This window comes from Tauraco erythrolophus, chromosome 12 (assembly GCF_009769465.1).
Source record: "Tauraco erythrolophus isolate bTauEry1 chromosome 12, bTauEry1.pri, whole genome shotgun sequence".
NCBI classification, from domain to species: Eukaryota; Metazoa; Chordata; class Aves; order Musophagiformes; family Musophagidae; genus Tauraco; species Tauraco erythrolophus.
This window is the reverse complement of record NC_141476.1, coordinates 1979876-2006959: the sequence shown is the minus strand read 5'-3', so window position 1 is coordinate 2006959 and position 27084 is coordinate 1979876. Positions and strand designations below refer to the sequence as shown.

The 27084-nt window shown below is 45.0% G+C and overlaps 1 protein-coding gene across 8 annotated transcripts in view; it reads left to right on the top strand.

The window, feature by feature from the left end:
* The window catches only part of ITPR1 (inositol 1,4,5-trisphosphate receptor type 1), a 169729-nt gene that overhangs the window by 121748 nt on the left and 20897 nt on the right, over positions 1-27084 (top strand). For all 8 annotated transcript variants that reach the window (XM_086618909.1, XM_009984139.2, XM_086618914.1 and 5 more), the window contains 12 exons: positions 2442-2622; positions 3248-3501; positions 8610-8810; positions 11287-11397; positions 12710-12805; positions 13576-13698; positions 14723-14827; positions 15662-15854; positions 19638-19760; positions 23109-23284; positions 24550-24714; positions 26364-26559. In XM_086618909.1, the coding sequence (XP_086475035.1) occupies positions 2442-2622; positions 3248-3501; positions 8610-8810; positions 11287-11397; positions 12710-12805; positions 13576-13698; positions 14723-14827; positions 15662-15854; positions 19638-19760; positions 23109-23284; positions 24550-24714; positions 26364-26559 (1924 nt within the window). The remainder of the gene's footprint in view (positions 1-2441; positions 2623-3247; positions 3502-8609; positions 8811-11286; positions 11398-12709; positions 12806-13575; positions 13699-14722; positions 14828-15661; positions 15855-19637; positions 19761-23108; positions 23285-24549; positions 24715-26363; positions 26560-27084) is intronic.

Below are 27084 nucleotides of genomic sequence, written 5' to 3'. Positions count from 1 at the left end.
CTAAAACGACCACTCTATTTCCATGTTAAAAAAGGAGATTTTTCCCAGTTTTTGCTTTGAGGCTGTATCTGCAAATAAATTTTAGGGTTTCCGTGATCATTATCGCTACCAATTACCTGTTCCAGCACAACTTGCAAGATCACACCTCTTAAAATACTGTATCTTTGATAGCTGGCATGTGGTTCATTCATATGTGTGAAGGTGTTGGGCATCCTGACCTAAACTGAAACAATCATTTTGCGACAACCATTGAATGCATGCACAGCACGCACAAGAAAGCTTTACTGGAAATGTTTGTTTCATTTGGGTTTTTTTCTCTGAAGTGCAATGGAAAGTCAGTTAAGAAGCTTGAAAAGATGACAAAAAATCAAGCCTGTCAGCAAGTAACAATTACTCGCATACAAGATGTTTCTTAAGCGTGGTTCATTAAAAAAAGCTTTTCCTTCACTGCTGCTTCATCACAGGGAAACTCCTCCTTTATAGACTCTTGAGATGTGCAGCCAGGTGACAACCATCGCTCCCCTGAAGGGCAAACTGTGTTGTCTTTCAGAAAACAGTTGCCCTTTCTAGAACCGATGGTTTATGCTGGTCTATCTGTAGAATATTATTATTGGTGTGCTCATTGTGTGGTACTGGTAGAGTACAATTTTCAAGATGCAGCTTTGATGCAAACTCTTCCTCTGTCTGTACTTGTTAGCCACCAAGTAGGAGACCATGCTTCAAAAGCTTGACTTGTCTAAATAACCCAACCCTTGGTTTGGTTACCGGTCAGGGAAACCACATTAATGCATCTCTGCTTTATGATTGTAGTTTGATGGTGTTCTGTCCACTAAGTCTGGTCAGGTCAAAGAACTAGTTTAGAATTAAAAAAAAAAACACAAAAAGGCACTGGGTAAGTGAACAGTCGTTCAGGTAAAGGATGGTTTTATTTGGGTATGTTTTATGAAAAAGCATGAAAATTCTTGATATCAAGTGTTGTATTAGAGAATAATACTGCAAATACAATTAAATGAATTGGGCACCCAGATCATCCTGTGTCGTGTCCCAGGGCCCAGCAGTTTCTGTTGCAGTGACTTTTGGCAGAAGGCACCTCTTGCAGTGCTCTGGCTTCTCTGTTTTGCTAGGCTGTTGGGAGGGACCTCAGGAGAAGGTACCAGCGTGGCTGGCTCTGTGGATGCGCGATGCCAATGCTGGTGATTCTCCTTTCTCCTCCTCTCTTAATCACTAGAAGTAAGAACAAGCTGAAAGAGTTCACCTGAGATGCTGTGGGCAGGTAAAAGATGCTGCAATGATGGGAAGGATATCTCCTGTGAACATTGACCAACTTTAAGTAGTAGCACCGCTCTTCTGTCTGTAATCATAGACACATCTTTAGTCGTGGTTCAAAGTCGTTCAGTGCTGTTCTGACTGCAGCTGCTCAAGAGTGATCAAAGGCAGGCGTAGCAGAGACGGCCTTGTGTGCTCCGCTTCGCAGAAGAGCGGGCAGGATATATTGCTATTCCCATTTTAATTTGTTTTTTCAATAAATCAGGCTTCATTCCTATTCATCTTGTAAAGCTGTTGGATCGTGAGCCGCTGCAGAATGCTAACTAATTTCATAATACTCTGCATAAGGTGACCCACTTACAAGTTCATCCTTCAGTCGTGTTTAAGCTCTGGTCCTGATTTATGTAACAGCATATTGGTTTCATCAGGAATTGTCTGATCGCTCGCTGTGTTGGCTCCTTTTTGACCTGTACATGATTTGTATTCTCCTCGATTTTTAGGAAGAACTTTCTGTCTTTGTGGATGTATGGGCAGAAGAACATTAACAAACCTTAAGTAGTTAATGCTTTGAGTTTTTATGTGACTTAGAGATGTTCTGGAGTAGGAATTAAAAGGAGATTTAAGAAGTCTGCTGCAGACAGGGCAACGGAAACTTAGCACAAAGTGTCCCTCCTTCCATCGCCCTGTTTGTACGTTTTAGGACTGTGATTGACATTGGCGATTGCATGTTATGAGTCACGGTCCCTTTGAGTTGAGAGCAGGAAGGCAGGACAGTTCTTTCCTCCCTATTTTGCTCGTACTCTTTTGTTTGTGAGCTGAGAGTCAAATTATAGATAATTCCGTTGTCCTTCCCTTACCTTAATTCATTGTACTTACCTTAATTCCATTGTTGGTAGAGAAGTGTGCTGCCTAACTGTATCAGGGCTAGCCTGATTTATTGCACTGACTTTCCTTTAAAAATATATTTGGAAGTTGTTAATAAGGGAGTCAACGTAGCTGAGACACTTGGGCTTCCTTAACAATAAAGTACGAGTTTTCATTGCTCTAGGTTTCGGTTTACTGAAAACTAATTAACCTCCCAGTCCTTCAGGACGTCAGGCAGTGCAGAAAGGTGAGATAATCTGTGTTCAAACCTGGGTATGAAGACACAGATCCTGTTCCGTTTTCTCTTGCAGCATTCGTTCTTCTGCCGGCTGACGGAAGATAAGAAATCCGAAAAGTTCTTTAAGGTTTTTTATGATCGCATGAAAGTGGCACAGCAAGAAATCAAGGCTACTGTCACCGTCAATACTAGTGACTTAGGAAATAAAAAGAAAGATGAAGACTCAGACAGAGATGTACCGAGCAGGAAAAGAGGTAATCCCTGGTTGTTCTGTTTCTGAAGTGACAAAGGAGTAAAATGCTGTGTTTTGAACTCGTTTCAATTGATGCAATAATGCTCTGATCTCTGACCCCACAGAGCAAAGTTCCGAGATCAGTGGTGCCCTGGCTCGGGATTTCAGGAGCTTCATTCCCTCTTCATCCATTTGTGAGATTGTGCTATTGAAACGATGAAAAGTTTTTCTGAGATGAGACTCTACCGCCTTGTCTATCGCGACAAGTTGCCCAAATCTGATCCGTAGTAACGACCCTGGCCTGTGGGTTGTGGTCAGTGCCTTCTCTAACAATAAGTGGAGAAATCCTGATTTACTTCTATAGCAGGTCCTGTTGTCGTGACTCCTGATAGTGCTAGATGTGTGTGCCCTAACCAATTAATACCGGAATTTATAACTTCAATGTGGTTCGCATCAAAGGTGCGAAGAGAGTGACATGATGCCCTTCTAAACTGGAGACCCTCCCATCCCACTAAACATACTTACCAAAGGAGCTGGGGATGAATAGCTGGCCTGCGTGTGCAACTGCAACGGGAAACGTGTGAATAGATTTTTCTGATCCCCTTTATTCAGTTTGCCTAAGGAAGATCTGTTCTTGTGTGTTGTAGTGAGAGAGCCTATGACCCAAATTACCGAGGAGGTCCGGGATCAGCTACTGGAGGCCTCTGCAGCCACCAGAAAGGCTTATACCACTTACCGCAGGGAGGCTGATCCTGAAGACCATTACTCGGCAGGAGAAGGAGCGCAGTCTGCGGCAGACAAGAGCAAAGATGACCTGGAGATGAGCGCTGTGATCTCGATAATGCAGCCCATCCTCCGGTTCCTGCAGCTGCTCTGTGAAAACCACAATCGGGATTTGCAGGTACAGCCTGGCTCCGGAGCCGACGTGCTCGTGTCACATGGATCCCGCTAATCCTGTGCCTCTTTACATTGATATATGGCCAACTATTTTCTTTGGCCTTGAAGACAATCCAAAAAAAGTATTTATTCCTTGCTGGACAAATACAGGGAAGTTCAGTTATCCCGTGTTCAGTGGTCTTTTCCATGTATATAAAAGGTGATGGGATCACCACTTGATGTGGCTTTTTAAAAGTATATGGTTACAGCAAGCATGTCCTACTGTGAAGTTACTGGTCAACTTCTGAGAGGGGAGGGAAAGGAAAAAAAAAAAAAATTCACATAGGAAAATAGAGAGAGCGTTGGGACTTTGGTTCCAGCAGCCCTCAAGCATCTGCTTACCTTCCAGTGAACAGGTTCTCATGGGTTTTCATGGATCTGTTTGTGTGCATAGTTGAGCACATGGGGATGGTATCAGGAGAGCCTCAGCTGGAGGTGAATCTGGTGAAGGGCATGAAGGGCAACAAGAAGGGTTTCTAGATTGTATCCGCAGCAGGAGACAACCAGGGAGAGAGACAGGTCTGCTGCTGAATGGGGCAGAGGTGCTGGCGGTGAGGACATGGAGAAGGTCAAGGTGCTCAATGCCACCTTCACCTTGCTCTTTACTGGTAAGACTGGCCTTCACAAACCCTAGGTCCCTGAGACCAGAGGGGAGCTCTGGAGCAAGGAAGACTTACCTTGGTAGAGCAGAATTGGGTTAGGAAACATTTAAACAAGCCAGACATGCACAAGTCCATGGTGCCCAGTGGGATGCTCCAGGCCCCCTGTGGAGTCCTGAGTCCAGTCCTGGACTCCTGAGTTGGATGGGGAGTCTCAAAGATGGTGAGGTGACTGCAGCATCTGATGGGTGAGGAGAGGCAGAGAGAGCTGGGAGAGGTCAGGCTGGAGAGCAGAAGGCTCAGGATGTCTCACCCGAGTGTATATATACCGACGGGGGGATGTGAAGAGGACGGAGCGAGGCTCCGCTCGGTGGTTGGACTAGCCAGTCTCCAAAGGTCCCTGCCAACCTCAGCTGTCCTTTGATACTCTGGGATGTGTTTGGATCCTTTTAAATAGCGAGGCCAGAACTTGCACATTAGTCATCTTATCTAGCGCGTGCCTCTGCAGGAGATAAGATTTGGGGTTTTTTTGCTTACAAATGGACTGCAATTAACGTAATTTGCGTTCCGCGTAACCACTGCTGCCGGGTTCGAACCGAAGGGAGGCGAGGAGCTGGTGAGAGGCAGTACAATGCACTAAATGCCCTCATAAAGGAGGAATAATGGCCGTGATTGCGTATTGTTGTACAGCACGCCAGGAGTGTAGGACCCCGCGTGAGCGCTGCTCAGACCTGCCAGGTCGCTTCCGCCGCTCCGGGATGCCCCGCTGCTGGCAGCGTGCGAGTCGGAGCCGCGGGGCAACGTTCCGTGCTGCCAACGGGTAGTTCCTGTAGCGTTTTGTATGTGCCAGGGTTGCATACATCAGGGTTTCTCCTCTATATTTTAAAAAAAAAACCTATTTGATCTTTGTTTTGTCAAACAATGCTCGTGCCGTTAGCGATGCCAGAGACAAGTAGGGCGGCAGCTCTGCGTGGCAGCGGTCCAAACCGCACGCGCGTGATCCGCTGCTGGCTTTGGCCGGGCACCGAAAGCCATGGGAGCAAAACTGAACCCAAGCCAAGGCAGAAACTCGACCTGAGCTGTTCAACATCCTGAGCAATTAAATTCCCCAAACAGCAGGTAGTTGCATTCAGCTCTGGGAGAAAAAGCGTTTGGTTTGTTGTTGGTTTTGGTTGTTTTGAGTTTTTTTTTTTTTTAAAAAAAGGAAAGGAACAATTTTTCAAATCTAATCCTCTTGCTGCTTGCCTTTCTCCTACAGCCCTGAAGGGGAGGCAGCAGTGCCTGAAGCTTCAAAATCTTTGTGTCTGCAGCTAGGACGTTGTGACTGAACTCCTTATCAATATTGGCAATGGACTCACTGCTTAAAGGAATAAGACAGACCTATTCCGGAAGCTGTGTGTCTTCAGAAATTGCACAAATTAGAGTTGAATTAGAAGTGAATAGGAATCACCTGCCCAGCACAGTTGTAGGTTTGTCAAACCAAGCGTTTTACGATCTGTTTGCAATTATGAGTAGCCTGATGTTGTGCAAAACCAGGAAAATGCAAGTCCCGACCGTAGGAGTCGATGGGTGTTTCGGAGGAGGAGGAAGGCTCTGCAGCGGCGTCGGGAGTTGCGGTGCTGTGCCTTTCGCATCACGCGCTGCTCCCCGCGCAGGTGGAACTGCCGTTGGTTCCGTGGTGCACGCAGGCAGGATGCCATCCCCTTCCAGCTCACTCCTGGGGCTGGAGGAGGAGCTGCAATATCTTCTTCTAATCAATGCAGGGCCTGGGACAAACAGCAGCCTTCCATAAGCGTGCAGCTCCAGCGTTACGCCTGAAAACCCCATCTTCGTGGGAATAACGTAGTACTCCAGTTCTTTTTTTTTCTTATCAAGGGAGTCATTTCTGTGAAATGAAAATATTGTAGTAGTATGCTAGCCAGTCGTGCTCAGATTAAAGGTCTAAGTTGGTAGGTTAAATACTGCTTTTGTGCACACACACAAAAAAAAAGAAAGCAGGAATTGATTCAACTATTAACATTGGATTTGACTGTTTCTTTTATTCATAATCCCCGAAGGCATAGCCTAGGTAGTAAAGAACAGTAAAGCTCTGCATGCTGCAGGAGAGTGATTCAATAATTTGGCTAGTGGAGGAGTACTACTGCATGCAGAGAACGAGCTGGTTTAGCTCGTCGTGTTTTAGGCGAGAAGTGTGTGTGGGAATTAACTATGTAAGACCAAAGACCAAGCCTGTATTCAGTGACAAACGCTGTGCCTTACCCGATTGCTTGTAAAGAAAAATCTGATTGTGTAAAAATATCTCTTTACTAAGACTTTCTTCTTATTTACGGTGGTTTTTTGCAAAGTGTCTCCAATTAGGGATGAGATTTCTGCTAAAACAAAGACTGTCCAAAGAAAACATTTAGACTTTTGGGGGAATTACCCATTTAAATGGTAGAACTGTTCCTTCCAAGAATTGTGTTCGTCCCTGCTTGAACAAACCAAGCTAGTATGCTGAAAGGAGCCAGTTTTATTTTTAGTCATCATATTTTCTCTAAAGGGTCCTCAGCTTTAGGCTGTGTGCTGGGAAGCAAAGTCTCCAGCACCCTGACAAGCTGTGGAGGCATTAAGAACTGCAGGTGTAGCCCTATCGAGTCATGTATCCCAGAAACAGGGAGGACTGGGCTCTCTAAACATGGACAGTAGTATGAAGTCACCCAAGTGTTCTCCAGAAGGTTGTTTGCAAAGGCAGGAGTTTAGAGACTGCCTGACTCTGAGTGCACTTCATCCCATCGGACAGTATTTCTCTCTCAACTGAGTATATGGGATCTGTAAAGTGAGGCAGTGTGAATGCTCTTTTCTCCTCAAGATCCCACAAGCTGCATATTTTTCCCACGTTCTAGCTGAATCTGCAACCATAGCTCTTTATTCTGAACGCAGGGTCTCATGGATGGGATCTCAGGTTCGTTCCCACTGAAAGTTATAGGATGGCATGTTCAATCCTGAAGAGTTGTGTTCTGATGTCATAGCCTGTGAGATGCTCTGGATGACTGAGCTCGATCTATTCTGGCTGAGATGGCAACAGACGTTCCCTGGGGCAGTTTCTCTCAGTGCAGCAGGGTCTTCTTTTCTACAAATTTTTCCTTCTCCTTGTTTAGCTAGCCAACATTGTCATCCTGTGCCTCATTCCTCCCCTTTCCTTAGTGGTTATTGACTTTGGATCAAGAAGCTGAGGCTGGTCTAAGCCTAGATGTAACCAGAATAAATGCCGTACCACAGCCGGGGAGCATTTTGTTTCATCACTTTCAGTATTATCCATTTTTTTTGGCTTTTTTTTGCTGGAGGGAAGGCACGAGCTCCGATTTCAGTAGCATCAACCTTTCTACGTTCTGACAAGTTAATCAAAAGTCAGGATACTAAATGAGCAATCAGTTGAAATGTGCTGAATCACTGTCACCTTTAGTCTGCATTCATAGACAGCATTTTCCTTTTTTTAGCTTAGCCTTCAATTGAATCTGGCAATTTTGCAGTCTGTTTGCCTTAAAAGACTCGTTAGTCTGACGCAGGCACTGGAGGCGATCGGTTAGCAGCACTGGCTTGCAGAAAAGACCTTGCTGGTTCCATAGGTCCCATGAGTCTTGCTGAGAGTTTTTTCCACCTTTGAAGTGAAGTAGTTTGTAACCTGCTGGAATTAAGCTAGATAGGAGCTCTCCCACTGAAACTTCAAGGAAAAGAAAGTGGCAGTGGCTATCCGTTTTTACATCACCTTGACAAAGAGCATCTGAGTCACTGGGAAACTGTTTTTCATTAATTGTCCGTCTTTGTTTTGGTTGGGTTTGATTTGGGGTTTTTTTGATTTGGAATACAGGAGAAAGGAAACATGTTTAATCCATGTGGATAATAAATCTGGCAGTTCATTAGAGGAGCTGCTCCTAATCAGCAGCTTCAAGTAGAGATTACAATAATTATGTGGGAAGAAATGCAATTGAGAACACTGCATTTCAAGACGCCTTCCTTGAAGGCACGCAGGCAGGTGCCTCCTCGCCACTCGTGCAGGTGGTGAAACCAGAGCCAGGGAATTGCTACTCCTGTCTTGGAGAAAGGTCTCGGGAGGAGAGAGCCTTGAGTGATGGTTGGCAGCGAAGTGTAGCAGGTAGGCTAGAAGGAAAGCTTCCAGGCTTGGGAGAGCTTTCTGGTCCACAGCAAAAGGCCTACGCCGTGTTGGATTTCAGTGCTCTAACAGATGCGCTCTGTTTATTGCTCCCTGTCTTCTGTAAAATTGGAAGCCAACAAGCTGCTGGGGAGAGCAGCACATTGCAAGCAAGCCCTGAAAGAGCCTTAAATTGCTTGTACAGACTCCAGTGAAATTAGAGCCATATACCACGCAGTGCGCTTGTGGGTCGATGAACTTAATAAAATATTACGATCCAAACATCACTTTGTATAATTTCTTTTTTCTGCCCCTTCCTTCCCGGCCTTGACACTCTCCCTGCAGAATTTCCTACGCTGCCAGAACAACAAGACGAACTACAACTTGGTGTGCGAGACGCTGCAGTTTCTGGACTGTATCTGTGGAAGCACAACCGGCGGACTTGGACTTCTTGGACTGTATATAAATGAGAAAAATGTAGCACTGATCAACCAGACGCTGGAAAGTTTGACCGAGTACTGCCAGGGGCCCTGCCACGAGAACCAGGTAACACAGCCATGGCTGTGAAAAGCATCACCCTTTCTCCCTACACCGTGGTGTGGGCTCTGCTGGGCTTGGGCTCTGCTGGGCTTGGGCTCTCAGTCTGCCAGACTTGTGTTGTCTCATACTGCTCACTTTACTTCCCTGAGAAAGGAGTTCTGAGTTGAGGATTTTTTTCCCTAATAATAATCATAGAATCATAGAATGGTTTGGGTTGGAAGGGACCTCAAAGATCATCTAGTTCCAACCCCCCTGCCATGGGCAGGGACACCCTCCACTACACCAGGTTGCTCAAAGCCTCATCCAGCCTGGCCTTGAACACTTCCAGGGATGGGGCAGCCACAACTTCTCTGGGCAACCTGTGCCAGTGCCTCAGCACCCTCAGAGGGAAGAATTTCTTCCTTATATCCAATCTAAATCTCCCCTCTTTCAGTTTAAAGCCATTGCCCCGTGTCCTATCACTACACACCCTGGTAAAAAGTCCCTCTCCAGCTTCCCTGTAGGTCCCCTTTAAGTACTGGAAGGCTGCAATAAGATCATCCCAGAGCCTTCTCTTCTCCAGGCTGAACAGCCCCAACTCTCTTAGCCTGTCTTCATAGGAGAGGTGAATTCATAATAATTCATAATAATCAACTTCTCTTTCTCGAGGCCTCCTCTCAGGAGTTGAACCACTCAAAGCAGCAGAGATTTTTCTGCTTTCCAAGGATTTAAGTTGTTTTATTAGACTTGACAGACAGGGAAGAGTGGGGAATATTTGTACTTGAAATACTTTATAGTAAAAATAGTGTGAAAACCAAGCTCTGCCCGTTGTAAACGAGGTCGGAAATGTGGCACCCCCAGCCTGATGGGAGAAGGTTGAGCTCTGTAGCTTCGTTAATGGAGGTGATAACCATGTTGAGGTTGTTTCCAGGCATAGTCTTGCAGCGAGGACCAGGTAGGTGCATGTCGCTGCTGACTGTCCATGGGCTTGCACGGGGATGTGGTGGTGGTTCCCAACGAGCAAGGGTGATGTGTTGGTGAGGACCACCAAGTGTCTGCTGCTGACAATAATCCTATCAGATAAAGCCGTTACTGACCCTCAGCTGGACTTGGTCTGCTCTGTGCCTCGAAGGCGGAATAATTAGCAAGGAATATGGGAAGATGCTTTGTTTGCCTAAACAGGAGTTTTCAGGTGCTCAAGAATGATGGTTTGCTCGGGTGGGAAGGGGCAGAGGCAGCCGTGCTGCTCGGCCACACTTTGCCACTTCACCTTCCTGCAGGTCGTACTGCCGCGTTTTAGAGCAGCACCACCAGTTAGTCTGGCCCATTTCTTCTGCTTTTGGTCTAAATGTGACTCTTGTTGTAACTGTTTCAATGAGTCAGATGCAGTCTGAAAGTCTAGAGTGAACCATGCTAAAGAGATAGCTACCCCAGAATGGTTTTCCAAACTCTAGCTGCTCTGTGGCATTGACTCAACCAGTGTTTGTTAGAGAACATTTTTCCCTTTGGACTGGCATGGCCTGCTAAGTCCTGTGTGCCAGGGGTGGGTGTCACCCTTCTAACAAGCAAACCTCTCCACTTCCAAACATGGATATCTGCTGATTTTCTCCATTTGCATACTATTTGAATCATAGTATGGTATGGAAAGATTGGAATGTGACTGTTCAAAAAGTCTTGGAGAGTGTCTGTCCTTCAAAGTGCCTTTTCTTTGTGCACTCAAATGTAATTTACAGCAATGCATAACAAAGCACAGTGGGGGTGATGGATGGTCAGGTGAAATCGCCTCTATGCGAGAGAAGCATGAGGCTGTACACATCAGGTCACAACTGACAGCTTCTGATCTAGTTGGAGATATCCCTGTTCCTTGCAGGGGAGGTTGGACTAGATGACCTTTGAAGGTCCCTTCCAGCCCTAACCATTCTATGATTATACAGAGCAGGTGGAATAAAAGCCTTTAGATATAGATACAGGCATGGATCGAGCAGTGGAGCTCCTCAGCAGAGCAGGGTTCTGGATTTTGAAGCCAGCAATCTGCTGTCGGTTTGCACGTTTTAGTTATAGACTGTTACAAAAGCAGGGTTAAAGGGTAAGCAAGAAGGTTATGGAAATTCACATTCTTTGGTTAGACAGGACTGAAGTAGGTGTTGATTGGCACATCTGAAATAAAGAAAACTCTCCCTAATCTTAGTAAAACAGCTTCTTCCTTAGCTATGTATTCAGCCTGGACGCTTTGGCATGTAAAAGCTTCGTTTATCAACTGGGTTGCTTTGCTTCCCGAGGCTGGGTGGTTTCAGTAGGACGTGCCATGGCTGATGATAGGAAAAGCTTGAAACAAAATGCCTTAATCCCTTGTTGTTCCACTGACTGGAGTTTACTGTTCAGTTATCCATCTCAAACAGCTTACGAGGCGATGAAAGAGGTGGCTCTGCTGGCTGGGTCACTAGCCCAGGCTGTGTTTTTAGTGTAGGCAATTAGTGAAGCTTGATGAATTTTCTTTGGACAGAACTGCATTGCCACTCACGAGTCCAACGGTATTGACATCATCACAGCATTAATTCTCAATGACATCAACCCTTTGGGGAAGAAGAGGATGGACCTTGTGTTGGAACTGAAGGCAAGTGACTGTTTTGTGTATTCCACGTTAACAGTAAGATGAAACATAATTTTATTGTTGGAATTATGTGGGTGTTTATTATATCCCAATATTCATAAGTGCCAAAAAATAACATGCATCAGTGAGCTGAAGGCAGTGCCCAAAGATTGTTTGCCACAGGTATTTCGTCTTTTAAATGATAACATGGAGCCACCAGTTTTCAGATGGGGGGATGCAGGCAGTCAAGACATGCTGAAGGATCCTAAAATAATTTCCTGTTAAAAAATTTAAAGCTGATGGGAGCTTCTCTGTTGTCAGTGAGCTTTTTACATGTACAGTGGCAGTAAAATTTCTCGTGCTACGTTTAGTTTCCTAATACTTTATTGCTGTTGTTTAATCAGTTGATGTTTAATCATCACGAATTTTTTAGGGCTGCTCATATTAGTGCTGAAATAATTAGCCCCGGTGCTGGTTTCAAAATACACTAGCAGGTTGTCTTCTAGCAACACTAGTCACAGCGTGCTCCTGCTTCAGCATATATTTTTGAAACATTTCCTTTCTGACTTACTGTCCTGTCTTATAGTGCAATGTCTAGTTGTTTTCCGTTGCCGACTCACACCATTATTATGGGTAATGTGGGGTTTTTATTATTCTAAATAAAAAATGCTTTTAGACTCAATTAGCATTATACTTCAAAATTAAATACTTTTATTGGGTTTTATTGTCAGTCATGATGGATTTTAATCTTAATTGTTCGTATTAAAGCAGTCTGGTGCCTTGTGGTAGTTTCCCATTTCCTCCCTCTGTTTCTTGGCACGAGCGGGTTGCAGGGTAATTTTCAGTTAAAAGCAACAAAGCACGTCTGTGTCTTCAGCCTTGGCTGTCCTTTGATTTAATCAACAGTATCTTCAGTGAAGCTGAGCTACACCGGTTTGGAGTTGAGAGCTTGCAATAATGCTGCAGTATCTTTAAAACAAAGCAAAATAATACAAGCTCGAAACATCAGCATTTCAGAAATCTGAAACTTAACTGGGGTTAGCTTGATGGCCCCCAATAAGTAGGGTTTGGGGAGTAACCTGGTAGAAAACACTACTAGGTTGTGTATCTCAGTAATTAGAGGAGAGGGGGTGCAAGGTGAGGCTGTAGGAGTCCTGCAGTGGGCTGGCTGGGAGGCTCTGCCTTGCCCGTGGCTCGTTTTTGTAGAAACCAGGTATCTCAAGCCCTTCTGGGCAGCAGGGATGGGAGTGCTCAAGCAGGGATGGGAGTGCTCAAGCAGGGTACTCTCATTTTTTGACTCCTGGCAGTGATTGCTGTTCTTGTTCCCTCCCTGCAGAACAATGCTTCAAAACTGCTCTTGGCGATCATGGAGAGCCGACATGACAGTGAGAACGCGGAGAGGATCCTCTACAACATGAGGCCCAAAGAGCTGGTGAGTCCCTGGATCACTCCAAAATTCCTGATTCCCTTCAGTTCAGGTATAGCAGCAGTGGGGAGACTGGGGTGGCCACGTCCACGCCAGAGATGCTGCAAGAGGTCTGTGCATGGAGCACTGTCAACTGGAAGACCTTCCGAGGATTTGGTTGAATGAGTGCAATATCCACAGGGGATGGGTCCGTCTTGTTCCCAGGCAGCGCCAGCAGTTAGGGAAGTCATGCTGAACACTACGGAGGAAGCATTCAGCATCCTGGGTAAGGCAGGGAAGGAGCATCATCTGACACTTTGCAATCCACACGTAGAGGCATTTGCACAAGAGACAGAGAGAAACAAAAACTTCTCGTGACCTAAAAGCTGTTCAGTAGACTGTAGCAGGCTTTGGGACTGGTTAAAGTGTTAACTGGTGAAAACACAAACAGGAGATTCAAAGTGCAGCTGAAACATTGTCAGCTTGTCTCGGTGCACGTAGCTACGGCGGGGGGCAGAGGTCGGAACGTGATGCAGCGTGCAACGAGGGTGGCCCGGAATACGTGACCTAGAGGGGACCGTGAAGTTTAGTTTCTCGTGTCAATGAGCTGGGCTGAAGGTGCTGAGTTCAGGTCTCCTATTTTATTCTGGATGTTGAGAAAGCCACTGACCTTCCTCCTCAATGTATGTGCTCAGCTCCCTTTCACCTCTGTAGGAGTGCCACGTCTGCGCTGGCCTCAGCAGGCTTCAGCCCTCAGCCTGAGCTGTCTCATCATTGGCCTGTGTCTGTCTGTCTAGGTGGAAGTGATAAAGAAGGCTTATCTGCAAGGAGAAGTAGAATTTGAGGATGGAGAGAATGGCGAAGATCTTGCAGCATCTCCAAGGAACGTGGGACACAACATTTATATATTGGCTCATCAGGTAGAATTTCACCTACAGCTTTTTGTAGCGCCAAGTGTCACCAACTGAATAGCAAGAGGTCTGCTTTTCCCTCAACTGGTTTTAATGGCTCACCCCTGAGACAAACTCGCAGCACGTTCCCTTTTTATCAGAGCAAATTCCAACCCTTAAAGAATCAGAAAAGAAAACTCTATAATATAAGAAAATTTTTGGAGGTTTTTTGTATAATGGGAAGCAGACAGGCTCTTGACCAAGCTTCTGAAGACACGTGATTGAAGTTCTTGGCAGTACTGGGCAGCAACGTGTATTATTTTTCAGCTCTATCAAAGGTTACTTTATACTCCCAGAGAAATTCTACCCATGGATCACTTCAGTTGTAAGCAGAAATCTCACTCAGCTTTTATGGTTCTTGCCACATTGTCTCTGTGTTGGAGCCAGTCAGGTTCGTTGCGTTGATACGACGTGGTGTTTGAAAGGTAAAAGACCAAGGGGGAGAAAAAAAAAAAAAAATAGATCTATTTAATATATTGATGCTACATACATCACTCCATTAGAGACTTCTTGCTCCTTTAGCATCTGAGAGGAAAAAAACATCATGATGCTGTAAAATGGATTTGGAACATCCAGAAGCATTTTTAGAGCACTGCTCTGTGCATCTGCTTTTTCAATCGATGCAAATTTTTTTCTTCCGTCCCTGCCTAGATACTTGTGTGATTAGCACACCTTTGAGTGAGGGTGGGCGTAGAAGGATAGACCAAATGTTCAAAAAGTTTCCCAAGTCAGGCAAAGGGTGGGAGAGGATGGGTAAAAGAGGAGTACAACATGGATAATAAAAAAAAAAAAAATACATATTTGAATCATTCTGACTTGCTCCCGAAATAGAGCTGCAGGGTGTCTGGTTGGAATAGAACAAGCCTTCTGTCAACTTTGCCCTTTCTTAGCAGCTGACTGCGTACTCTTTCTTTTTTCATGCCAAAAATCAGAAATTTAATATCATAGAGAGACATCTGGTGTCTCCCACTCCCTTTGCATTCCTTTATTTCAGTTGGCTCGTCATAACAAAGAGCTGCAGAACATGCTGAAGCCGGGAGGTCAGATCGAGGGAGACGAGGCTCTGGAGTTCTACGCCAAACACACGGCACAGATTGAGGTACAGGGAAACTGGTGGCTGCTGGGAGGTGGTGGTGGGGATGTTCTGCTGTAGGAAGAGCCGCTTGGAAGAGAAACGGTGGAGTTAAACAACGGCTCTGTTATCCGTGATATTGGGATGGAGTTGACTACCTGTGTGTGGACTGTCATCTTTGACATAAGAACATACACGTATTTATTTTTCTATTTTGTTTTTTGACAGCCGCTGGGGGGGAGCTATTTTTGAGCTGTCATGTGTGGGCTTTAAGATGGAGCTGAGCAGAGCTCTGTTGGCAGGAGGAAGTGTAACTTCACTTCTGTTGCATTTTGGCCGGTGCTATTGCTGAATCCATAAAGTTAGCGATAGCTTTTGCCATTCTTTCTGTATTAAACCAACATTTTGGCCTGATGCACAACCCAAGATGCTTTTTACACAAACAAGGAGAGTTCATAAAACTCCCTAATAAGCAAGATAAATATAACTATTACTCCTCATACTTGCATGTGCGATGTGTGGCTAAAATTTGCTAAGATTCTTGAATTGAGTGACCAGATTGTCCTGAAATTCAGCGCGACTTTGGTGCAGGGCTCACTGGGCCCCTTGGAAATCCCAGCTAAGTATTGCCAGGATAAGACCACAGCATAGAAATTATCAGTCTTGGGGCCAACCATAGGCCTGCTTTGGGAGGTAAGTTAAGTGAAGTCTTTACCAAGCTGCTGTTCTACAAAACGTGTCTGAGTTTCTACACGTAGTTGATTTGAAAGCGGGGGGGAAAAAGAAAAAAAGAAAAGCAGACAAATCAAGAAATAAAAGCATTTAATAAGTAGGAAGAACTCTAATAAGGCCACTGTTCAGATTGTCAGGTCAGACCGTACCATGGAGCAAATCGTCTTCCCCGTGCCCAGCATCTGTGAATTCCTCACGAAGGAGTCCAAGCTGCGGATATATTATACCACGGAGAGGGATGAACAAGGCAGCAAGATCAATGACTTCTTCATGAAATCAGAAGACCTCTTTAATGAGATGAACTGGCAAAAGAAATTGCGAGGTAGGTTGCTGTTGCCAGAGTGGTTGTGTGGAGCGGTACCAGCTGAGCGCTGAGGTCAGGTTTTCGGAGTTTGAAACGTTGACTCGGTAGCAGATGGTTCCCCAGTGTGGCAGCAACCTTGATAATTGTTTGAAAGAGTCTGCTCCTCTGCACGATGGCAACGTGCTGTAATGAAGTCAAGCTTAATGCAAGAGCAATATGGACCAGCTGGAGGGGATCCAGGGGAGAGTGGTAAGAAGGATCACAGGTCGTCTTTTTTAAGATCCAACAGGAAGGAACAAATTCGTGGAGGCTTAACTTAAATGAGAAGGCATCTGGTGGCAGGGAGAAGTGGAGAGGACGCAGCTGAAGAAAGCAGTGGTCTGATCTCCTTCCCTGCACTGGATACACGAAGCAGTTCCTTTGCATTGCAAGGGGGAGTAAGGGAACGCAGCGTGGACTTAGGGCATCTCCAGCAATGGAGGTATTCAAGAACAGGTTAAACATGCGTTTTCCAGTAATGTCACAAGTGGAATTCACCCTTCCTTTGGGCAAGGAACAGACTGGCAGACATGCTGACAAAGTCCTTTCCAGCCCTGTGATGCTAAAATATCTCAAAACAAGCATTTTCCAGCACTGCTTTTACCTCTGAGGTTCCCACTGGCAACTAGGAACACCTTGAAAATTATATTCTAATTCATACAGTGCCACCACTTCCCCCAGTAAACTTTCTAACTCCTTCGCTTATTTTTTTTTTTAAATTGATTTTTGTTTTGCTGAAGGAGAATCATTGCACAGGAGGCTCAGCCTCAGTGGGTAGCGATGAGTGGTCAGAATTTACCAACGATGACCCTCTGAAACGAGGGAGATAAAGCAGTTATTTCCTGCTCGAGTCAACATCTGCCATCTGATACCACTGTTGTTCCCCGTGCCGTTCCAGTTATGAGCACAAGAGCACAGACAGGTCCAGAACCCCCTCCTGGAGCGAATGGGAGCGTGGATTTCTGCTGTCAGCCACCGGATTGCGGTGCCGGGCCATCCATGCCAGTGTGCTTAGCAAAGGTCTCAGAGACCTTGCTGGTACCCAGGCAGCATTGCGTATCATAGGAAAAAAAAATTGAGAAGTGACCTCTTGACCTTCCTCATTATGAAAATTATTTTTTACAAAATTATTTCCCTTATTTGCCTTTCGCCCTTTCACTGCGCGCCCCCAAGGAGAGCCTGGACTCTTTCCAGTTTGTTTTTGGGGATGCACACGCACGGTTCACACTAGAGCTGATGATGTGTTGCACTTTTGGTAATGGAAACTCAATATTTGCTTCTGATTGTTGGGCTGTATGTATGTTTATATATGTATTAATAGATCTTTCAACAGAGGAAAGCAACTGTGATCATATTATTTAAAATTGTCAAAGTCAGGTATAGATAAGACTGCCTGAAACTTGGTCAACTCTCCTGGATTATTTTTCATGGGTATGAATACTAAATAGAGTGGAGCTATTTCCACTGAACAACGGATTAGTACTTCTGACAACATCAAAATCCTCAGGAAGCTGCTTCCTAAAACGAATTCTAAGAGCTCTGCAAGAAATAGGGGAGTATATGGCATCCTAAACAAATGGGTAATTTTGTCTTTGACAGCATCCATGTAATCTGTTCGATTTTGTTGTTTGAGTTACTTGAATTGTCTTTGAGGCTATCTCCAGGCAAGCTGTGAAGACATCTGTAATTAACAACAGACCACAAATTAATCAAGATCCACCTGCAGAAGTAGAGAATGTGTCTTTTTTCTTTTTTTTTTTTAAAGAAACTGGAATCATTTAGTCTGTCTCCTAATATGCAGCTCTCGTTTGGCCTCTAAGTGGTATTTGACATTTATACAATGGTTCCTTGCATTTTAAAAACACAGGTTTGTGTTTCTGAGATATGACCGGCTGGCAGCGCTCCGTGCTGCGCTCGTGTGATGCCACTTACAGTTTATTCAAACCTGAGAAAGACTTTTTTTAAAAAGTCTTCATAAAAGCCCCATGTACTTCCCCCTTCAGCTGATGATGCCAGCCCATAATCTGAGCTCCGTAAGTCTCCCAAGGTCTTAATTAAGAATTCAAATGAGCCTGCCAAAACTGGCAGCAGTGCCACACAGGGCAGATAGTCTGTGCCCATCCCCAAAGGAAGGTTTAAAGTAAAACCTGGAACTTTATAATGATCCTTCGTGTAACAATTTCGGACAAATGCATTCAGCCTGCTTACAAATTCTTCCAGTTAAAATGAAATTGAGAGCAGAAATAATACAGAAATCAGTGTACATGCAAAACATTGCTACGTTGCATTTTGGGGAGGCTTAACGTGCTTGGCTAATCCGGTGCACCGTAAGTTTGGGTTCTTACAGTGTCAGGGTACCTGTTTGTAGTCCTGTCCTTTGTGTTCTGCTGTTCGATACATTTGCATTTTATCTGCAAGATAAAATTTTATCTGCATTTTATCTGCTCAGTAAAATGAGGTATTGTATAATTATTTGAACCCATTTTTTTGGCTTAGGATGCTAGAAGAGGTGATTTGCTGAAGAAAGGTGGTGGCTACCGCGAGGCTCGGAATTGCTGCACTCATTTATTTACTCTTCAGCCCCAGATTCTGCATTTTCATCTTTTCCCTAAATTTTACTGGGACACATTACCTCCTTCCAGCAGGGAAAAACATTAGTTCTTTCCCTTCATTGAGAGCATTTTTAATAGAATTTTCTTGCCGCTCTAGATTGCAGGAGTACACAATTTGCTGTATGATAAGCCTGCAGGAGCGAAAATCAGAGGAATTTTGCCTTGATGTGGAGGGAATTACTGTACGGCAGCTTCTTAGCTGTCCTTGTCGTCTTCTCATCTGTGACCACTTCAGAAAATGAATCTTTTTGCTTTCTGCACCTCTTGATTCCAGCTGCAGAGATTACTAAGATTGAGGGGTCTTTTTGAAAAGTGTTGATGTGTAACGGTAAGAATTTTAAATGTGCAGCTGTTTAACTGTGCTCTTAGCTCTGTACCTTGAATCATAGAATGGTTTGAGTTGGACCTCAAAGATCATCTAGTTCCAACCCCCCTGCCATGGGCAGGGATGTACATGTACAGATGTGCTCGTGTCCTTTGCCCACAGGGCGGAGGGAAGACCAGCTGAGCTTCAACTCAGTTATTGTTCTGGGGCTATATTGGTCTAGTATCAGCTTGAAGTGAAGTCTCCTTTCTTACTTGGCAGCTGGTGCTGAGCAGTTTAGGTTTATTGCTATCTCACTACGCTGCATTTGTGTCTCAGTTGTCCACCTTGCACTCTCTTTGCTGCGTTTTTTTCTGGCTTATTACAGCAGAAAAGAAGTTTGAAGGTGAGCAGTATCTTGTGCAGGTCAGCTGCTGGCAGCACAACTGGGAGGGATGGGGCTGAATCTCATCGTTGCTGTTGTGTACAAATTTTCTTCTTCCTAATTGTCCTTTGTGTGGCTGAGTACAACGTGTATGGGAAAAGTCCTTGACCTCTGGCATTTCTGAACTCATTTTCATGCTGCTGCTACATCGTGTTTGAAAATACTTTGCTGTTTAACATGAGTCTTTTGCCTTAAAGCACTATGTAGGAAACTGGAAGTGCCCCAAAGATGAAGACTAATGAAATAAACTTCAGAATAAGCCATGAATATTACTACTGTCGATGCTGTGCTTTTGGGCAAAGTGAAATAAACTCACCACGTTTTGGTGGAGTTGTTTTTTTACATAGACTTCTTATGTTTTAAATGCTCCCTTTAAAAAGAATTATTTTTCTCTTTTGCAGCTCAACCTTTCCTGTACTGGTGTGCTCGCAACATGTCCTTCTGGAGCAGTATTTCCTTTAACCTGGCTGTCCTTATGAACCTGCTTGTGGCATTTTTCTATCCATTCAAAGGAATTCGAGGAGGTACCGATATTTAACATACAAAAATATGTGAAAAATAAGGTATAATGAGCCAATTTCTGCCCCCCACTTCTCTGTGCATCTCTGTTTACTTCAGTAGGGATCGGAGAACAGAAATTGGCTTTTTGTTATTGCCTTGATTTAAATTGTGCTGTTCTCTGACTTTTTGAGGCATTTGTAAGGAAAAAGAGCTGTGCTTTTTCCTAAGGGAAAAGATTATTAAAGACAGACATCCACCTGTAATTACTTGGCTGTTCTACTTTGGTTTAAAGTTCCATAATTAAGTATTGAGCGAAAAATATGAGAAATGCTAATTTGCTGTTTTCCTTGAGCTTGCGTTTTATTAATGGCATTTTCCATAAAATTTTCCTGGTTACGTGGCACTTCAGGAGGCCTCTGAGCGTTGGGGTGGGGGGAGTGAGATTACCCCGTGGTGGCAGGTGATGTGTACGGGGTGAAGTGACATGCCTCGTGCCGTCAGAAATCGATGGAGGCTACAGAAGAGGAGCCCATCTCCCCTCTGTTACTGCCTGTCCTGGGGGTCCCTTACCCCTACGAGCCCTGAGAGCAGAGGCTGGCCTGGGGAGTGAGGGGGAGTGAGGAGGAGTGTGCCAGCCGTGCCCCCTGGCTCTCAGTTCTGACCTAAAGTGTGGGTTAACACGTGCGGTTCATGTGGGATTGCGCAATCCTGCTCTGATGGGTCTCATGGAAGTTGCCTGTGATCCAGCCAGTGGGTTTGTGTGACAGTGGTGGTTCTTAGAGCCAATTCAGTAAATACTGCTGCTGGAGTCCTGATGAGATTCAGCTGCTCTTCCTTAGATCCAGCCTCTCCCAAGAGACTTGCCCCAGGGCAGGTCGAGGGGTGGAATCATGTCAGCAAGAATCAGGAAATCTGGAGAAATATTCTTCTTTATGCCTCTATCGTGTTTATCACTTGCAAAGCTGGTGTAAAGGAAATCTCCAGGTAGGAGCTTTTTCCACATCGGTGTCGACTGGAGTAACTAAGGACCCCGGCAGTAAAACCTCCTCCTGGAGAGGATGATTCACGTTCAAGCCTTCACTTCCCTTTCTTTGAGGTTCATAATGCAACAGGGCCAGTTAGCTGCTTATCTCTTCCTCTTGAACTTCCCTCTGCACCTTTCTCGTGCTCATTGCTACTACAGAACCCAAAGCCAGTGCAGCTCAAAGAGCAGTAGCCCGAAAATACCGAAGTTATCTGCTGAGCCCCGTGTGCTGCAGTAAAAGCCACTTCACCCTTTGTGCAGCTGCCAGTCCATTTAGATGGAGCAGAGCTGTAGAACAAAGAGCAACTGGATTTTTCTGTCTCTAGTTTCAAAGATCACAAGTTAAAATTTAAAAGTCTGTATTTATGGCTGCTAGGAAAGCTGGTAATTAAACAAGTTTGTTGAGATTGCAAGTTGCAAGACTGGGGGGGGATCATTTGGCATTTTGAAGATGCCCTACCCTACATATTTAAAATACTTTGTTTATCAGGTAACATTTTGATAAAATCTCTTGCTCTACTAGTTGCAATCAAAAATGAAAAGTAAATAAATACTTATGTATTTTATATTTAGCTTTAAAAAAAGACTCTTCAGAACAGACCATTTGGGGGAAGTTGTCAGTGTCTTGAATCGCTCAGACAGGGTGAACTGAGCAGCTGATCAGCATCTGACTGTAGCAGAAGCTGTAAAACTTCTGACTTGAGGAGCAGAAACAAAACTGGATGCCTGGAATTCGGTGTTGGAATGGTGAGAACTCCAGAGACAAGGAGAGCTTCCTACTGGTTGCACGTTCCTCCTGCCCGCAGCGGTGTGATGGGCTCCACCTGCTCCCAGCAAGGCGTTGGCGTGAGGCTGGGCGCAGACAGTGGATGTCGGGTGACGGCTGCCTTGGTGAGCTTGCTTTGCCAAGGGCAAAACCACTGATCCCAGTCTGTTCCCAGTCTCTCTCCATCCCCAGGAAGGAGAGACAAGCCTGTGCCCTGAGCCTCGCTCCTTCCTGCGAGTGATCACCTGCCTCAGGTCCCACTCAGGTCTTTTGATGTCGTGGCATTGCGCTCCTGGTGCCAACGAGCCACCGTGGTGTTGGCCTTTCCGAGGTGGGCATTACAGGCTGCAGTTGAGGACTTCATTAACTCCAGTTATTGTTGCAGGCTTGCTGGGAGCTGCCAAAACCTGCGAGAGTAAATGTATTCATGTGCCGTGGATGGCTTTGTCATCGCCAGGATGTTCAGGCACCGGTGCAGGTGCAGGCAGGATCCCTCAGGATCTGCCTCTCACGGCAATTCCCAAGTCATTCCTAAATAAGCTTCTGCACATGTTTTTCCCTCTCCCCGCTCCGTGCTGTTTATCGTTCCCACTCGGGTGACTGTTTGGAGCTGTGCACCTTTTGCCGTTCGACAGCTCCGCCGGCGGCGTTGCTCTGGGATCCCCAACTCCCCGCAGACAGCGGAAACATCTGTTCAACTTTACGCTTATTAAGTTTTAATTTCCATCTATCCTCTGCTGTCTTTATTAATCTACAGTGTTTTGGAACAAAATTAAATGGCTGCTTGCGGTAGTCAGATGAGAGCAATATTTCCTAAGCCTTCCGAATTTGGGGGGGGGTGTGGAAAAAGCCGTCGGTGAGTATCTTGCCAAAAAGACACGAGTCCTGTGAGGGTGCACTTGCAGAAGGGCTGCTAAGTGAGATTTAGGGGGTCTTGCCTTTTTGTCTGTTGAGGAACCAGTTGCTTGAAGAAAAGCTTTTTTTTTAATGTCAGTTTTAAGAAAGAGATGTCATATATTCTGCATAAATTCAGGGTAAATGTGGGGTTTTTTTTTTTTCCAGCTGGGTATATTTTATGGCTCTTACAGAGAAGTGTATTTTTAGCAACATGGGCTTGATGTTATGTAAGCAGACAGTCTCATGGGACAGTCTAAATAGAACCAGAAATAGCAAGAGACAACAAAAACTGGTACAAGGTTTTTGACCAAAAGCGTAATAGGAGAATTTGCTGTGAATCTGGACCCGGAGGAGTGTGGTGTCTGTCTTCACCTACCCATTTAGTGCCTCCACAGAACGCGTTGGCAACTCTCCTTTTCAGCATTCGAGGTGTATAAGTAAAGAACATGAAAATGAAGAATCCTAAATACTGGTGCTTATCATTTACATAATGCTTTAGTAACAAGTTTGTAATTAAAATCTGCTGAAGGCATTGGGCTCAGACGTAGTAATGTCTGAACATGAGGCTTAATGCTGCCACCACCAAAGATAAGATAAAATGACGTTTATTTGGTCATCTGGGGTTTGGTGTGGTTGGTTATACGAAGCATTGAAGTGGGGTTTGTTTTTCCCTCTCCACCCCAGGAACGCTGGAGCCCCACTTGTCGGGCTTGCTGTGGACAGCCATGCTGATATCTCTGGCCATCGTTATAGCTCTTCCCAAGCCCCACGGCATCCGAGCCTTAATCGCTTCGACAATATTACGGCTAATATTTTCAGTTGGTTTACAGCCTACTTTATTTCTTCTGGGTGCGTTCAACGTAAGTATCGAGTGGGCTTTTTTGAAGTTCTCTTGCATCTTACATAAGGGTTTCTTACCTGCTCGTGAAGACATCAGGCAAAAATAGCCTGGGACATTGTGGTGGGACTGGTGGGAGGAGTAATTCCCTCTTTGGACTGTTTCTAGCAGAAGTGCTTTGCTGCTGTTCATTTAATCCTGGTTCCCCAGGCTGAAGACCTCTAAGGTTTCGCTCAGTTTTGCCACAGTCTAGAAACAGCTCCCACCCCAGCCAGAAATGTAAAGAAGTCTCTGTGACCCTGAAGTACGCGGTTATTCGCTCAAACCCGTCTCCCGTTCAGTGACTAAGCTCCAGAGTTTTCGAGGTTGTGTAAGACAATGCATTTCCCAAGTGTCTGTCTGCAGTCTACCTGCCAGATGACCCCGAGCAGTTCTGCTACAGTAATGTGGGCACTGAGCTTGTGAGCTGAGCCACCAGAGAACTTCCTTAACGCTCGCGCCCGGATACGTGTGGTCTCTCGTGGCAAGTGAGCCAAAGGTGTTTCGGGCTGAGTCAGCAGGAGCTGTGCAAAGAGGAGTCTTCTCAAAGCCCTCCTCTTTGTTGCAGAGTGCCCAGCTTTTGAGTGCATCATTTAGCAGCACTTTGTGTCTTCAAAATACGTCACCGGGTGCTGCAGGGCCAGAGTTGCGTTGGGAGGGGGGTGGTGGTGGTGGTGGGTGGTAGTTGTAGCGTTTAGCAGGTTCCAGGTGAGTTGAAGGCAGGTGTCCCTGGTGGCTGGTGCTGCACAGGAGGATTGCTGGGTGCATGATCCAAGAGGGAATTGCTGAGGGCATCTGGAGCGCTCGCTTATTAGCCAGCAGCAGGAGGCTTGGGAACGTAAGGGTTGCTGTGGGTTAGGGAGTTGTTTGACTGCAGAACGTGCCATGCTTAGAATGGGGTTTTGAGGTTGTGTTGGGGTGCTTTTTGGTGCTCTAATGCCAGGGAGTGTTTTTACTTTCTTCTTTAAATCTTAGCCTTGATGCCATTTGACAACAAGCTGGAGACAGGAGTCACTGCACATGTTTTATTAGACATGTGCAGTTTTAGTTTTGGCTCGCTGTCTCAGCTGTGCAGAAAACACAACAGAAAGCAAGTTTTGACTGACGTGTAAAACACTGTTGTGTAACAATGATGTAGCACCGTTGTTTGAGATCATCATGGAGCTGAGTTACCTCCAGCTTTGAAAAATTGCCTTTTTTTCCTGAAAGTCGCATGTTGTAACTAATCTATGGTTAATCTTTTCTTAGGTTTGTAATAAAATCATTTTTTTGATGAGTTTTGTGGGTAACTGTGGAACCTTCACTAGAGGATACAAGGCCATGATCATGGATGTGGAGTTTCTTTATCACCTGCTGTACCTTCTGATTTGCGCTCTGGGGCTCTTCGTACACGAGTTCTTTTACAGCCTGTTGGTAGGTATTCACTTTGCCCTCAGAACATTTTTCTGTCTATGTGCTTATAAAGTCCCATCTGAGGCGTATCCAGATGTGTCATACACCATTTGCTTTCTGGTTCACTACTGGGAAACTGTTGTACAGACTCCTCTTGGAGAACTGCACGCGGAGATTTTGCTTGGGAGAAGTTACAGTGGGAGGCTACAGGACTCCTGCCACATCTCCTCTTCCTCATTAGTACAGACAAGTGGAGAAGCTTTTTTGTTCTTCTCAAGTATATCATGCAACATGTTTAAGGTTAAATTTAGTTAAAATTGCTCATTACAGTAAATGTTTATGCAGTTCCAATGAGGGAATTTAGCATGTCTCCCTGCGTTACTTCTCCATTTTTAAGGTACAGGGTTCCTAGGTTAGATGGATTGCTTGTGACCCTGCTCTGACTTCCAAGATAATAAAACAATTTAAAACATTGTGACTCCAAGTTCTATCAGTACCTGATGAAGGTTTAAGCCGCCTTAAGGTCATATAAACTGTTACGGGGGGGTGGTGGAAATAATCATTGCAAAATCTAGCCCTAGAAACGTTAGCTGAACAGTAGGCACTTCTGGAGTTGTGCTATGAGTAAGAGGCACACAGTCTTTGAGACGGTTTACTCTGTTGTTGTCAGTAACCGTGACATACTGTCCGTGCTTTTTGAGCAGTCGGATAACTTCGGAGTGTCTCCTGAGCTGCAGCCAGACTCGAGACCTCACACGACTGACACGGATGCCTGGCATACGTGTTTTTTCTGTCTGGGGTGGAATTCATCTTGCACAGCACGGTACTTCCAAGAATAACCACTGAAGGAGTATATCCTGTGTTGGTGGAGAAAATGTGTCACTTTTAAAGCAAACCTGAAAACCCATTCAGAACACTCTATTTTTGTCCCTTTGTTTGATGCTTGCTACATCTTCTGGTAACTGAATTGGTTATTTTCTGTATTCATGTAGGTCCAATTTAACAAATACTTGTTCTCTCGTCGTCAACCAGCATAGCCAGCAACCAGCCAGGGCTGCGCTGTTGAATTGTCACAGGCCCAGAGGAGTGAAAAACAAAGGAAGCATCTATAAAGAAATTTAAACAAAGAATTTAGGCAAAAAAATATTGCTCATTTAATTATATGCTCAGTAAACTGAGACTTAAAGGAAATAGCTAATTGCATTTTGAAATGAGCTATTTTGAGATTGTGATGGGGCAGATAGCACTAAAAAAAAGGTACAACAGTGCATGTTAGCAGCTTTATGTTTAAAGTATGCACTGTATATCTGGCTCTTAAGCAGGAGTACCTGCCCTCAGCCTAGGCAGGGACAACTTCTCATGCTGCCACTTGGGACTGGAGTCTGGGAAGTGCAGATGGAGTGGAGGGTATGTCATATTTCAAAGTGCATGGCACAAGACTGGTACAGTGGGGGTAAGGGACCCCATCTCCTTCGCCTCTTGCTATATCTTTCTTTGCTAATACGTTACATTTCAGATAACTAGAAAAAGGAACAAAAAAATTGCTCTTCAAAACGTCGGATTGGTATTGTGAACACGCTGCCTCGCGTGATGCCGACACGTAGAATGCCACCAGTGGTATTGGTAGTGCATGTGAGAAACAGCCTTTGCTTTTGTTCCTTGTCCCCCAGCTCTTTGACTTGGTGTACCGAGAGGAGACCTTGCTGAACGTCATCAAGAGCGTCACTCGCAACGGGCGTTCCATCATCCTGACTGCCGTTCTCGCGCTCATCTTGGTCTACCTGTTCTCCATAGTGGGCTACCTCTTCTTCAAAGATGACTTCATCCTGGAAGTAGACAAGCTCCCCAATGAAACGTTATTGCCAGGTTGGGATCCATGACTCATTTTGTCGATTTGTGTGGAAGAAAGTAATGAGCTTTTGTTCCCCAGGGCGTGCTGGGTGTCTTCCACCTTTTGCAAGATGTACCGATTACCTCGCCAGTTTGACAATTTCTTTCTTACAGAGGACACTGTTCAAATAGAAAATAAAACTTAGAAACAATCAAACTGATATGGGCAAACAAATACCCCAGTGTTTTTACAAAACGCTGCAATCTGCTGAGCATAAAGAGGGATGGGGAGGAGGAACCCCTGGAGATGGCACTTGGGCTCTTCTGCACATGGTTGAGATTTCTCCCCTCACTGTTTGCTAAAACAGTTGACATTATCCAATTCAGCTGCACCTACTCCCTCCCCCAGTTTAATTACAAGCAGACTTTAGGTAGGCCATTGTGGAGAAGGCTCTGCACTGGGAGAATTCCGTTTTGCCTCGATTTGCTGAATCTTGAATGCTCATATTGGCTTTTAATGGTGGGGTGTAGTTTCCACATAACAAAAATTAATATTTTATC